The 14,528-nt window shown below is 48.9% G+C and overlaps 2 protein-coding genes across 3 annotated transcripts in view; one reads left to right on the forward strand and one right to left on the reverse strand.

The window, feature by feature from the left end:
* Window positions 1–2,598: 2,598 nt before the first annotated feature.
* Window positions 2,599–9,533, reverse strand: Znf689 (zinc finger protein 689). Its single transcript, XM_005351293.2, has 3 exons — window positions 9,323–9,533; window positions 9,016–9,129; window positions 2,599–5,084 (listed from the first exon to the last, which is right to left on the reverse strand). Exons 1-3 carry the CDS (start codon window positions 9,519–9,521, stop codon window positions 3,901–3,903), a joined length of 1,497 nt encoding a protein of 498 aa, XP_005351350.1. The 5' UTR covers window positions 9,522–9,533; the 3' UTR covers window positions 2,599–3,900.
* A 623-nt stretch (window positions 9,534–10,156) lies between these two features.
* Window positions 10,157–14,528, forward strand: part of Prr14 (proline rich 14) — a 19,905-nt gene continuing 15,533 nt past the window's right edge. For both annotated transcript variants that reach the window (XM_013347820.2, XM_026781280.1), the window contains exon 1: window positions 10,157–10,235. The gene's annotated coding sequence lies outside the window, so the exon portion shown is untranslated. The remainder of the gene's footprint in view (window positions 10,236–14,528) is intronic.

Below are 14,528 nucleotides of genomic sequence, written 5' to 3' on the forward strand. Positions count from 1 at the left end.
GGTGTGCGTGAGCCAGCCTTGAGGTTGTGAGCATGGGAGAGCTGTCTCTGCTACTATCATGTAACGGCACAGGTGGCAGAGAGATCACCCCCCCACACACACACACCCACACACTGCTGACCTGTTGCGGGATCTTTCTTTACACTGTATGAAGATGTGTCGCTGTGATAGGTTTAAAGACAACGGATGAAGGAAGGGTTCACTCTTTGCCTACTTGCTCCGGCCTTGTCCGCACACCCGTGTCTTGGAGCATACGGCGTTGGGATTCCAGCATCTACAGAAGGCCAGCTGAGACACCCAACCTCACGTGACTGAACAACTCTTGGATTCTTGAACTTTGTATTCACAACTATTCACTGTTGAACTGCAGCCTGTAGGTCATTCCAATAAACTCTCGGACATACATATATATGTACATACATATATACATGTATATACACATGCGCACAGACAGAGATTCATTCCATAAGTTCTGTGACTCGAGGCACCCTGACTAATAGTGGTCACTGTAGTGAAGGCACACAGGAAGCACCTCGTCAGTGCAGCAATGCCACAGCCGGCTGCAGACCACAGTGCAGCAGTGAGAGTCGTGTGCAGAAAATAGAATGCACTGTTGCATAATAAATTTATCAGAAACTAAACGGAGACAGGCCAGAAGGAAAACTCTTTTTTTAAAAAAAAAAAGATTACTCGGGAGGCAGAGGCAGGCGGATCTCTGTGAGTTCGAGACCAGCCTGGTCTACAGAGCTAGTTCCAGGACAGGTTCCAAAGCCACAGAGAAACCCTGTCTTGAAAAACAAAAACAAAAAAAAAGATTAATAAAATAAAATAAAAACGATTTAAAGCCGGGCGATGGTGGCGCACGCCTTTAATCCCAGCACTCGGGAGGCAGAGGCAGGCGGATCTCTGTGAGTTCGAGACCAGCCTGCTCTACAGAGCTAGTGCCAGGACAGGCTCCAAAGCCACAGAGAAACCCTGTCTCGAAAAAAACAAACAAAAAAAAAACGATTTAAAGATAGATCTTAGTATGTTTATAGGCTAGAATGTATGTATGCAAGACAAGAGTACTCTCATAAATCTAGGAGGAAAAAGAATAAATAATAGCCAGGTGGTAATGGCTCACACCTTTATTCCCAGCACTCAGGTAGAAACAGATATATCCTGTGAGTTTGAGGTTTGGTCTATAGAGTTCCAGGAAAGCCAAGGATACACAGAGAAACCCTGTCAAAAAATAGAGGGTGTAAAAGTGGACAGAATCCAGGCTATTACTGATGAATGTTGCACATGAAGGACTCCCCCAAGAGCTGACGGGAACAAGTGTACTAGTAGGTACACTGGGGAGCCAGTAGGGGGCAGTGGAGTGCGGACAGTCTCTTGGAAGGCTTGTCTTTTGGTGAACAAAAGGTACTCCCTGCTAAGAATATCTGGTAACATCAGAACACTGGAGGAGCAACGGAGGTTGGGACTGGGAAAGGAATCACGACCTTCTCAACAGCACTGTGATTTTCCCCATGTATTTCATGGAGAAGAATTTCCTGGAAAGATGCTCACTGAGTAACAGGCCAGAATCACACTTGGAATGGAGAAGCCTATACTGCTCTTCCCTCTGCTCTCCATGGACACGATGGAAGCTAACCATGATGGCTTCCCCGTCTTTGGGTTACAAACTGAGCCCAGTAGCTAGCACTGTAAAATTCCTGACTGAGGGCTTACTTCACTAGTCGGTAACACACAGGCAGTTCAAACGGTGAAGACTTGGCAGACAGCCTAAGTCGTGGCTAGGGAAAGGCAGGCTACTCGGGCTAAGGCATTCAATCTTCATCATATCAGGGAATTTCTCAGTCGAAGAGCTAAATTCACATTTTATGAAGAGTAATTCCAGAAGGAGCAGAATTTATCCATTAAATATTTTAATGAAATTCTATCTGTCAAGGCCCCTGCCCAGAGGGCACTCATTATCCACGAAGAAATGGTTACAATCGGCTTGCTAAACACCTAAACAGAGGTAATTACAAATTGGTGTGTTCCATCTGCTCCCCACCTAGTGCTGAGAGCAGATGCATTGTGGGAAGAGGCAACTGCAGGATGACACGCTTCAGCTGCTGGAATATGCTAAGTCGTGTTTAGAAATTCCACTCTGGTGCAGCTGCTGAGGGCAAGAGGGTAGTCAAGTTTTACTGAGCAGCTCTTTGGGTGGGTACCATGGAAGCAGCACAAAGTTAGACACCGCTCTTATGGCTTCTACCCTTCTGGAATGACCTCACTTTAATTCATGAGCAAAAGCTGAATGGGGCCCATGGGAGGTTCCATACTATTTCCTTATGTTGATGAAAACCAGGAAAAAAAAATAAGACCCAGTTCCCAGGGATTTTCCAGCCACTAGCTACCTGTAGCAAACTCAAGTCTACCTCTTGCTGCTAGATTCTGGTCCCCCACTTTTTCTTCAAATCCAACTCTCGCCGGTTGGTGGTGGCGCACGCCTTTAATCCCATCACTCAGGAGGCAGGGCAGAGGCAGGAGGATCTCTGTGAGTTTGAGGCCGGCCTCGTCTACAGAGTAAGTACTAGGACAGCCAGGGTTACACTGAGAAACCCTGTATCAAAAAAACAAAAACGAAAACAAAACAAAACAAAACAAAAACCACCAAAAACAAGAACAAAGTACTCAAACCTCCCAGTTTCTTGCGCTGGTGCCTCAGACCCAGCCTGAACCAATTCCCAAGTGTGGTGAAGATGATCTGGTTTTATCACATCTCTAAAAGGAAAGGGTAGGGCTGGAACCCAACAAACACACTGGCACCCCTGCCCCCCACATCAGTGCTGCCCAGAGTAAATAACAACGCCGCAGATTGAAGGGCTCCCTGGACACACCATGGTGCTGGGGTTTCAGATGATCCCATAAGAGGAGGCACTGAAAACAGCCACTTGGAGAGTTCACACGGGGGACCTGAGAGCCACTCTCCAGAGAATGACTGACCAGAGGCTGGCATTGATTCCTCAGCGGTTAAGGGGACTGGGTGCTCTTCCAGAGGGCCTGGGGTTCCATTCCCAGCAGCTGCAGCCATGGTGGCTCCCAACTCCAGCTCCAGGGAATATGATGCCCCCATCTGGCATCTCTTGGGCACCAGGCCCAAGCATGGTGCATAGATACACATGCAGGCAAAACATCAAACACATAAAATAAAAATAAATACATCTTTTAAATATGTATATACACTTTTTTTTTAAAGAATGCTTAACCAGAGCCAGATGTGCTGGCACCAGCCCCCAACCACTCAGAAAGCTGAGGCGGGAGAATCACTTGTGGTAGTGAGACCACCATCTCTCACACACACACATGCGCACAAAGGTGACCTACTTGGGCACAAAGTAGCTGTGATTAGGTTTTCTGAATAACCACCGTGTGGGTAAACTACTAAACATTTTCCAGGCCACGTTTCCAAGGGAGAATGCGGTGTACAGCCTTGAAAAGATTAGCACCAGCCCGCGAGGTGAGCTGCCCTGTGAGGTAGGGAACTCGGCAGTTTGCAGCAAGGCCTACCACTTGGCAGGAGTGGGTTTTCCGTGATACGGAGACAGAGGCAGAGCCGGGAAGGTTCTGCCCTCTACAAATGAGGTTTTCCTGACTGAATGGATTCTATACACACAAACTAAGAAGGCAGCCCTGCAGAGATTGGGGTAGAAACACACCCACGTTATTTTAAGATGTTAGCGTGGAGAACTTTAATCAAAGGGAATCATCTCTCCTGATAACTGTTCTAGGCATGCTGTAAGACAGCCAGTGTGGTGGACTACACTGGAGTTCAGAATGTGGAGCAGGGGACCAGGGTTTTAGTTCTGCTCCTGCTCTGTGTGACCTTTGAACCCCTCCCTAAAGTGACCTTCCATAGTCTTTGCCATGCTAAAGGGTACTGCTCCTCTGACCCGGCCCTCCTATAACAGGTCTAGGGCTACCATTGGGGGTGCTGGGGCTACACTTGTGGACGGCCAGAGACCACCTCTGTCGGAAGCATCGGCCACACTCAAGGCAGGGGAAAGGCTTCTCCCCCGTGTGCAGAAGCTGGTGCTGAGCCAGGTGGCTCCACTGGGCAAAGCGTTTGGAGCACAGGTCACAGGCATAGGGTCGCTCGCCTGAGTGCACACGCCGATGACTGGCCAGCAGCGAGGGGTAGGCAAAACGGCGGCCACAGTCCTCGCAAGCGTGCAGCTTCTCCTCCGTGTGGGTGCTGCGATGGATGGCCAAGGAGCCGCTTCTTCGGAAGGCACGTCCGCAGTCCGGGCAGGGGTAGGGTTTCTCGCCTGTGTGCAAGAGCTGGTGCTGGAGTAGGGTGCTGCGCTGGGAGAAGCGGGCTTCACAGTGCTCACAGGCATAGGGCCGCTCCCCAGAGTGCACACGCCGGTGGCTAACCAAGCGAGAGGAGGAAGAAAAGCGACGCTCACAGTCAGGGCAGGGGTAAGGCTTCTCTCCGGTGTGGATGCGCTGGTGGATGACCAGGGCAGTGCGCTGGCGAAAGCGACGGCTGCATTCTAGGCAGGTATAGGGCTTCTCTCCGGTGTGCGTCCGCTGGTGGATAGCAAGCAGAGATGGGTAGGCGAAGCGACGCCCACAGCTGGAGCACTGATGGGGTTTCTCGCCCGTGTGCGTGGTCCGGTGATTGGCCAGGGACCGGCTCCGTCGAAAGCAGCGGCCACAGTCAGGGCAGTGGTAGGGCTTCTCGCCTGTATGTATGACCTGGTGCTGAGACAGGTTCTTCCGCTGGGAAAAACGTTTGCCACACTGGTCACAAACGTAAGGGCACTCACCAGAGTGTGCCCGCCGGTGACTGACCAACAGTGATGGATAGGAAAAGCGGCGCCCACAGTCCGGGCAAGGGTAGGGCTTCTTCAGGTTCTGGGCGCATTTGTGGCTCTCCAGGGCGGGGTGGTCAGGGAAGGTACAGCCACAGTCAGGGCAGATGGGGCCCCCAGATGTCTGCCTGGGAATCAGCCGGGGTTTGCTGGGCTTCCGCCCACGCTTCCCCTTTCGGGGTGCTTCCTTCGGTGGGAAAACTTCCTTCTCTTCATTCTTCTGTCTGGTTCTGGTTTCTACCAGGAAACAGAAAAATTAAGTACCGGGTTCCTATGCTTGCCTTTTAATGTTAAGGGTTACAAAAGCGATCCTCTCAGATCCTGTCAAGTGTTAGTGTCAGAGAGCTAAGAGTGGGGTGCAGATGTGGTGCAGATGTGGAAGGCATGAGAGCTCCTTATCCAGCCCATGGAAGATGCGGGGTGGGCGCTACTCGGACTTTTAAAACAGTGTTTGGGGGCGTTTGGCTTGATTGGCAGAGCGCTTGCCTCAACTTCGTGAAGCCCTGGGTTTAATCCTGCACCACATAAAGCGGCTCACCTTGGCTACATCACTTTACTAAGATGCATCAGACTTTGTCCTTAAAAACAAACAAAAAACTTGAATGTTTCTATTAGCCGTGGGGTACCCAGAAACCTTGGTAGGAACTGTCGGTATCTTCCAATGTTTGGGGGGTTTGTTTAAACAGGGTCTCATGTACTTACTCTAGGCTGGCCTCCAACTCACTAAGGGGGGGTGACCTTGAACTTCTTATCGCCCCCCCTTCTTCCACACCCCGAATGTTAACATTACAAGCAGGCACCACAGCTTCCTGATCCAGGGCTGGGATCAAACCCGAGCTGTACGCAAACGAGGCAGACACCCACCCAGTAAGCGGCACTCTCAGCTGCCCTCCAGGGCTTTCTGATACGGTGCAAATGTGTATGGCTCCCCATACCTGTCCTGCGTACAAGAGCATACATAACACGCAGCTGTATGCACTCCACTGACTTCCTTTCTCCCACTTAATGTGTATCCTAAGGATCTTTTCCCTAAAGAGCATGGTGACGGCGCTCCTGCAACTGGACATAAGGACCCTTGTAAGCTGCCCCAATGTGGGTTCTGGGATGGGACCTTAGGGCTTCTGGAAAAGCAGCAGCTGCTCTTAACTACTGGGCCTTCTCTCCAGCTAAGAAATTCCATTTTTAAAGCATTCCTGTACTGGTTTTATGTCAACTCAACACACGCTGGAGTCATTTGGGGAGAGGGAACCTCAATAAAGAAAATGCCAGGGGCTGGAGAGATGGCTCAGAGGTTAAGAGCACTAGTTGCTCTTCCAGAGGTCCTGAGTTCAATTCCCAGCAACCACATGGTGGCTCACAACCATCTATAATGAGATCTGGTGCCTCTTCTGGTGTATATATGTTAACAGAACATTGTATACATAATAAATAAATCTTTTAAAAAAAATAAAGAGCCGGGCCATGGTGGCGCACGCCTGTAATCCCAGCACTCGGAGGCAGAGGCAGGCGGATCTCTGTGAGTTCAAGGCCAGCCTGGTCTACAAAGGGAGTTCCAGGCTCCAAAGCTACAGAGAAACCCTGTCTCAAAAAACCAAAATAAATAAAGAAAGAAAAAAAAATAAAGAAAGAAAATGCCTTTACAAGGTTGGCGTGTGGTACATTTTTCTTCGTGAGTGATTGATGTGGGAGTGCCCAGCCCATTTTTGGTGCCATCCCTGAACAGGTGGCCTTGGGGTGTATAAGAAAGCAGGCTTAGCAACCATGAGAAGCAGGTCCATAAGCAGCCGTCGTCCGGGGCCTCTGCTTCAGTTCTTGCCCCTGGCTGCCCTGATGTCGTGCCATGATGAGAAAGTGTCATGGACCCTGTCCTCCCCGGGCTGCTTTTGGTCACCGTGTTTGTCACAGCAGCACAGACCCTGAGACAGGAACTGGCACCAGGAGTCGGGTACTGCTGTGGCAGACAGGGCCATCTGTTTAGAGGAGGAGTATGGTGGGAAAGCTGTTGAGGGCTGGGGGTGCAGAGGGCTGTTCTGTGGGAACTCAGAAGACCATGCCGAGAGCAGGACACGTGATGAAGAGCCAGAGGGAAGTCTGAGACTCCTTAAAGACTCAACCAAGACCATAGACCATTTATGTGAATATATATATATATATATATATATATAAAACATATATTGAATATATAAATATATTTTGAATTTTTGAGACAGGGTTTCTTTGTGTATCTCTAGCTGTCCTGGAACTCACTCTCCTCCCAATTGCTAGGATTAAAGGTGTGTGCCACCACCACCTGGCTATGTGATAGTTTTAATTAAGAACTACTAAACTGAAACCTTTGCTTAGCTAGGACAATTAATGCCGGCCAGGTGGGTCTGAGAAATTAGCACGATTAAAAAATACCAGTACCGGGGGCTGGAGAGATGGCTCAGTGGTTAAGAGCTCTGGCTGCACTTCCAGAGGACCCAGGTTCGATTCCCAGCACCCACATGGCAGCTCACAACTGTCTGTAGCTCAAGTTCCAGATCTGACATCCTCACACTAATGCACATAAAATAAAGTTAAGTAATTAAAAAAAAATACCAGTACCACCAAGGATCATAAATGTCGGAGTATTTCCTCAGGGTCAGTACACAGAGCTGCGGTCCATGATGGGGCCAAGGCTGCATCTCATGTGGGCAGCTGAACTTGGTTACATGTAAGTCTGCCAGGTCTTCTTAGTTTGGAAGGCATAAAGGGTCATGGGGAGCAACTGAGGCCTGGCACTGTGGCAGGCAAGTACAGACCACTGGTGAACATGGCAACTCAGCTGAAGTTGGAACCTCGGGACTGAAGGGGTCAGGGAGGGAAACTGGAGCTGGGCAGGGTATGGCAGGGTCAACGTCTCTAACGGGAGCCCAGCAGAGGATAGTGGGGAAGGGGTAGCCCCAGCATTTGGCAGATCCATTACCACAGCTGACCAGCACCCACAGCAGCAGCTGCCAAGTGGAGCTGGCTTAGCAAACAAGGTGCATGTGCTGGGGATGGCAGTTATGGAAGTGCCACTGCCAAGTCCGGTGGGCCCAGAAGACGGTGCAGCCGACAGTCTGAAGCTGAGAAGTTCATACTGTTGGACCTTCCTTTTGCTTTGATTTTATTGTAACTGTGCTCTGGTGGTTACTATTTGGAATAAAGTAAACAATTTCTTCTTGTTGTTGTTTCTTTTATGGGAACTTGTAGTTAATTTTAGAGAGATTTGGGATATTCTAGAGAAACTCTTTGAAAGAGAATTTGGACGTTGTAAGGAGACCCAACTTTTGGAGGGTCTGAATTGAGGCCCTGGGATGAACAAGGGTAACAGGGATGTGTTTGTGTGTCAAGGTGACAAGGGGCCAGTATGGATTGTTTTATGTCAACTTGATACATACAAGCTAGAGTCATTTAGGAAGAGGGAGCTCAATGGAGAAAATGCCCTCACCAGACTGGCCTCTGGGCAAACCTGCATCGTCTTAGCTAGTGATTGGTGTGGGAGGGTCCAGCCCACTGTGGGTGGTGCCATCCCTAGGCAGGTGGTCTTGGATATATAAGAAAGCAGGGGAGCCATCAGTAAGCAGCCTTCCTCATGGCTTCGGCTTCCGTTTCTGCCTTGAAGTTCCTGCCCTGAATTCCTTTTGATGATGGTCTATAATATGAAAATGTAAGTTAAATAAACCCCTTCCTCCCCAAGCTGCTTCTGGTCATGTTGTTTATTACAACATAGAAACTCCTGACTTACGACAACTCCCAGATAGGCAGCTGCTGCTCTAGGACTTTGAGAGCCGCAGCTGTAAACAATGTTGAAGACCTTTGAGCCCATTTCATCCAGGAGTGCACAGCCTAGGAGCACGTTCAAATTAACGGGCCTTTTCTTTTCTTTTTTAAATTCAAGAGTGAACCAGGGCCTAGAGGGATGGCTCAGTGGTTGAGGCTTCCTACTCTTCAGAGGACCCGAGTTCCGTGCAATGGACGGTAGGTCCCAGATCCTGGGGAGCAGGATCTTTTCCAAAGCTCAGTGATTCATTTATGTCAATGGACTACTACAGGTAGTTAGCTTGCCTACAGTACAAGCAACCGGTTACCCCTAACCAGACCAAAATTCTGGGTCGAAAGAGTTTAGAGGGCTGCAGGGTCTCCGCGGGCACTTTTAACTCACTTCTCTGGAATGTTACCCATCTCCGGTACTCCAGCGGATCTAGGGCTGCCGGTTCCCAATCATCGGTATTTCGTTCCAACCAGGAGATGAGAGCTGGTTTGGGACCCGCACATCCTGGTGGAGGAGAACCAGTCAGAGGGCTGGCCTCGGGAAATGATGCTTTAAAAGAAAAGTGTACCGAGGCTCTGCCCCCACCCCTAACAAGCTGGTCGCAGGTCAGGACCCTGGGTCCCTGCCCCCACTCTACCCCGCCCTCAAGCTCCATCATCCCTTAGGCCCCGCGTAAGCCGATTGGGCCGGGCCTCACCGAGCGCGCCCAGGAGGCCGTAGGTCTCGCGCATCACATCCCGGTACAGAGTCCGCTGCGCGGGCCGCAGACAGCACCACTCCTCCGAGGAGAAGTACACGGCCACGTCCGCGAACTTCAAGGCTCTTGGCCTCCTGCCCCTTCTCCGAGTAGGTCCGGTCTCTCCAGGTGCCCGCGCGGGGACCGGAGGCGGCGCCATCGGACCTGCGTCCCCGCCTTGCCCGGGCACCGCGCACCCCGAGACCTGGGAGCCCGGCCGGGAAGGCCGGGAGGAAATCCGAATCTGCCGCCGGAGGGGCCAGGCGGCCCTACGCCGACCACACCGTTATTCAGGAAACTCCCGCTGGAACTTGGGTGACAGGCACCGGAAGATGCCTTCGGGGAAGATGGCGGCGCCGCTCCTGCACCGCCGCTGCCTAGAATACAGGCAGGTTCCAGCTATCGATTTTATTGACCCGAGCGCCATGCCGGCTTCTTAACCTCCCTGCCCTAAAGTGTAATGGCGCTGCGAGATGGCTTCATGCCTACTTTCCCCCTTATCTATTGCATTCCTTCATTGGTCGGCAGCTGAAGATCGGACGTTCTGATTGGGTGTCGGCGAAGGCGGCCCGTTTGAATGAAGCCGAGCGATTCTTAAGGGCAAGAAGGTGGATGGAGTGTTCCGAAACAGGTTTTGAGAAGTGTAGACGTAGGAGGCCCTCCTTGTGTTCTCCAGTGTTTGTTTGCCCCAGCTGGGGAAGACGTTTCTACGTATTACCCCTAGGGAACGTCACAGAACGTCAACATGGATTTGTTGAGTATCTGCTTTCTATACCATAAAGTTGTCTCAGCGAGGAATTCTGAAAAGTCCTAGGAAGGACGGGAGCAGTAATAACGTTTTTGGCACGTTTAGTAACACCGAATGACTAGAAGGGTAAGTTAACTAATCTTGTACCTTGGGCAGCTCCTAAGTAGTCTGTGGACACGAATGACTCACCTTTCAATGCTTTAGGAAGTTTGACTTTTGTTTGGAGGCTAAACTAATAACTTGTGCCTACTCTTTCTTTGTACAGTGGGATGCACATTTAGGCTGCTAAAGAGCAGATGGCTAGCTGGTCAGTTCACTTGGAAGGAAGCAGGGAAGTCACGTCTCCACCGGGGCTTTCCTAAATAGTGCGGTTGTGCCATCAGCATGTTCCAGGATAGCGTGGACAGCAACACAGGGAGAACCTGTTTTTAAAGGAAGGGTATGTAGCCCAGTGGTAGGGCATTTGCCTAACATGCATGAGGCTCAAAGTTATATAAAAATATCTTTAAAAATGGATAACCAGGACTGGGTGAGAAACCAAACCCTCGTATAAATATCAGGACAAACTGTAAGGAAGATTGCCCGCTGTTGAGAAGTGTGGAGAAGATCTACACATCAAGAGGCCACACAGAGACCTCTGTGCTTTTGCTGTTCTTCCCACACCAGCTGAAGACAACCAAGAACTTCTAATCCTCCTACCTCTTAACTCCTGAGTGATAGAATTAAAAGTTGCACAGCACATTCAGCTTTATTTGGTGCTGGGGATGGTTTAGGTATATTAATTAGGGTTTCTATTGGTATCATAGATGAAACCAAAAAGCATGTTAGTGAGGAAAGGGTGTGTTTGGCTTACAGTTCAGGGATGAACTCAAGGAGGGCTAGAACCTGGAGGCAGGAGCAATGCAGAGGCCATGGAAGGCAGTTCCTGGCTGGCCTAGAACTCGGACTTCCCTGCATGTATCATCTCAGTTGAACCACGTTCTTGCTTAACAGATTCACCCAGTCCAGTTTCAGACTGTCCTTTCCTGGACTACATGTTCTTCTCTGAAGCATCTTAGCTAAGCACAAACCCTATCCCTGCACTGTGTGGCCAGCACTCACCAATTAATTTCTGATTACTCCTATATCCACTCTCTGAAAGGGGATTTTCTAGTTCCTACAGACCTTGTCACTCTGTGCACCGTACTTTATTCTTCTCCTGCCCCTGCTTTATCTATGTTCGCCGCCATTGCCTATAATTTGGCACTCATTGTACCAGCTGGGAAAGTTCCTTCATTACCAGCTCATACACAAAGAGAGATGTGTTGTGGAACTTTCACTATGTAAAGGTGTGTTGCATTTGTTCAACTAGGCAAAGATGTGTTACATTTGTTTATGTAAAGATGAGTTGCTGTTTCACCTTGCCTGCCTAAGGCTCCTGATTGGTCTAATAGAAAGCTGAAAAGCCAGTAACGAGGCATAGAGGGATAGGTGGGGCTGGTGGACAGAGAGAATAAATAGAAGAACAGGAGAAAAGAGAGGAGAGAGACGAGAGAATGAGAAAGAAAGGGAGACATGGGAGCCGGCCAGCCAGGCAGTCACTAACCAGTCAGACATGGAGTAGGACGTACAGAAGGAAAGAAAGGTAAAAAGGCCCAAGGCAAAACGTAGATGAAGAGAAACAGGTTAAATTAAGTTATAAGAGCTAGTGGGTCAAGCATAAGCTAAGGCCAAACATTCATAACTAATATTAAGTCTTTGTGTCTTTATTTGGGAGCTGGACGTTGGACGTCATTTGTAGGTGGATTTTTTTCATCCTGCCTGCCAGCTCTCAAATAACCAACACAGAGACTTCATATTAATTATGAAAGCTTAGCCAATAGCTTAGGCTTGTTTCTAACTAGCTCTTATAACTTAAATTAACCAATATCTTTTCATCTATGTTCTTTTTATTTATTTTTTTAAATATTTATTTATTTATTATGTGTACAGCATTCCTTCCATGTGTGCCTGCAAGCCAGAAGAGGGCACCAGATCTCATTACAGATGGTTGTGAGCCACCATGTGGTTGCTGGGAATTGAACTCAGGACCTCTGGAAGAGCAGGCAATACTCTTAATCACTGAGCCATCTCTCCAGCCCTTATCTATGTTCTTTTACATGATTTAGTTACTTTTCTTTACTTTGTAATGCCATGCTGCTTGCTTTGTGTCCTGGCATCTCTGCTCTCCTTCTTCCCAGTGTTCTCTCTGCCCTGAAAATCCTACCTTGTATTATTTTGTAATCATTGTGACCAAATGCTTGACAGAGATGAGAGGATGAATTTATTTTGGCTCACAATTTCAGAGGGTTTGGTCCACAGTGATGTTGCTTCATGCACTTGGACAGAACATTATGGAGGCAAGAACATGCAGAGGAGGAAGCTGCTGATTTCACATCAGACAGGGTGGAGAAAGAGAGAGAAATAGGAAGGGGTCAGGAACAATATATCCTCAAGGACCTACCCACAGTGATCTACTTCTCCTGCTAGGTCCTGCCTTCTAAACTTCCCTGTAACAGGCTTGTCCCACTAGCTCCTATAACTTATTTTAACCTGTTTCTCTTCGTCTGCATTTGCCTTGGGCTTTCTACCTTTCATTTCATTATGTCCTGCTCCATACCTGTGTCTGGTGATGGCCTGGCTTGCTGGCCCCAGCATTTCCCTACCGTTCTCCCTTGTTCTCTCTTCTCTCTCTCTCCTCTTACTCATTCTTTCTGCACACCAACCCCACCTATTCCTCTACTGCCTAGCTATTGGCTGTTCAGTTTTTTATTAGACCAATCAAGTGCCTTAGCCAAGCAAAACAATACATCTTTACATCATTAAACAAATGTAACCCATCTTTACATAGTTATATTCCACTGTACTTTCTAGAACGAAATAGCACCACTGGCTTTGGACCAAGCATTCAACACTGAACCCATAGAGGACGGTTCATACTCAAACCATAACTGTGGCTGGGCAGGAGGGAGATGAGGAGAAGATGAATTCTGTGTAGGGCGTATCTCATCCTGTTTACCACCTGTGCACACACCTATCTGAATGGCTGTGGGAGCCTCTGTGGCAGATGCTCTGCCCGTGGTTACTTCACCAGTAGAGCATCTCTCTGTGTAGGAAGTAATGAAGGCAGTTTCCTAGCTGGCACAGTGAGTGGCAGATTATAGGCAATGGTGGCACTGACCATGAAAATGTTTGACAGTGGTAGCCAGAAGGGAGAGGTAGACGCAGTGGTGCCCACAGCCTGCACACATCTGCATCTGTGCACAGACAGGCTCAGGTGGAAGGTACAGCCAAAGTTGGCGCAAGGTGTAATCTGTCTCCAAGATGGAGTAAGCTCTCTGAGAGAAGTGGGAGCAAGGGCTGGGGGTGTGGTTTAGTGATACAGTGCTTGCCTAGCATGCATGGGACCCAGGATTCCGTTGATAGCGCTGTTAAAACATACAAAAATGAAATAAAAAGGTAGTATTATAAGCTGGGGTCTCAGCAAGGGCAAAGAGGGCATCTTCTAGCTGGTGTGTTGGTGCACATCTTTAATCCCAGCACGTGGCAGGCAGAGGCAGGCAGATCACTGAGTTCAAGGTAGCCTGGTCTACAGAGTAAGTTCCAGGACAGCCAGGGAGAGCCACATAGGAACCCTGTCTCAGAAACACACACAACCACATCTTCTGAGCTTGGGTAGTCAAGAATCACTGAAGCAAGCAGGTCCTTATGGCTTCAAGTCACTGCACAGGGTCTTGCCATACGTTCATGTGAGTATTCACTTAAACAGGCTGTTTCCTCCTCCTCTCAAACAAGGTTCCACTGTGTAGCCCAGGCTGGCCGTGATGCATGGTGACTCCCCCTTCCTGCCTCCCATGCACTGCCACATCTGGCTTCATCAAGACTCTTGATGCTTGATCCTCCTTTCCTCTGTTTTCATTTCTTACTCTGGCTTTTTGTAAAGCAAGAGAGTTTGGGTTTCTTTAAGTTTGAGGCCAGTCTGGTCTTAATGGTGAGTCCCAGAATAGTCAGGACTTTTATTAAGAGAGACTGTCTCAAAAATCAAAAGAAAAAAAGAAAAAGAAAATTGTCTTTGTGGGTACAGTTTGGGCTGAGACCAGCACGAGAGATTGTTCACACAGGGCGCTTATGTGGAAATCTTTATCCAGAGACGCCCCATCTGGTGAAGCAGAAGCATCAATTTTCTATTTAAGAAGAAGAGGAGGAGGAGGAGGAGGAGAAGAAAAGGCTGCAGCATGATAGAAAGACAGGGAAAATTCTAGTAGCACAGGAAGGAAAATGAGCCCTCACTCCTGAGTGAATGATGCATCTCACTGAGATGCAAGAGTCCAGCACAATTAACATCTGTTGTGAAAGCTGCCAACAGCACAGAGACAGTGTTTCTTTTTTTTTTTTTTTTTT

This window comes from Microtus ochrogaster, chromosome 8, assembly GCF_000317375.1.
Source record: "Microtus ochrogaster isolate Prairie Vole_2 chromosome 8, MicOch1.0, whole genome shotgun sequence".
Classification (NCBI taxonomy): Eukaryota; Metazoa; Chordata; class Mammalia; order Rodentia; family Cricetidae; genus Microtus; species Microtus ochrogaster.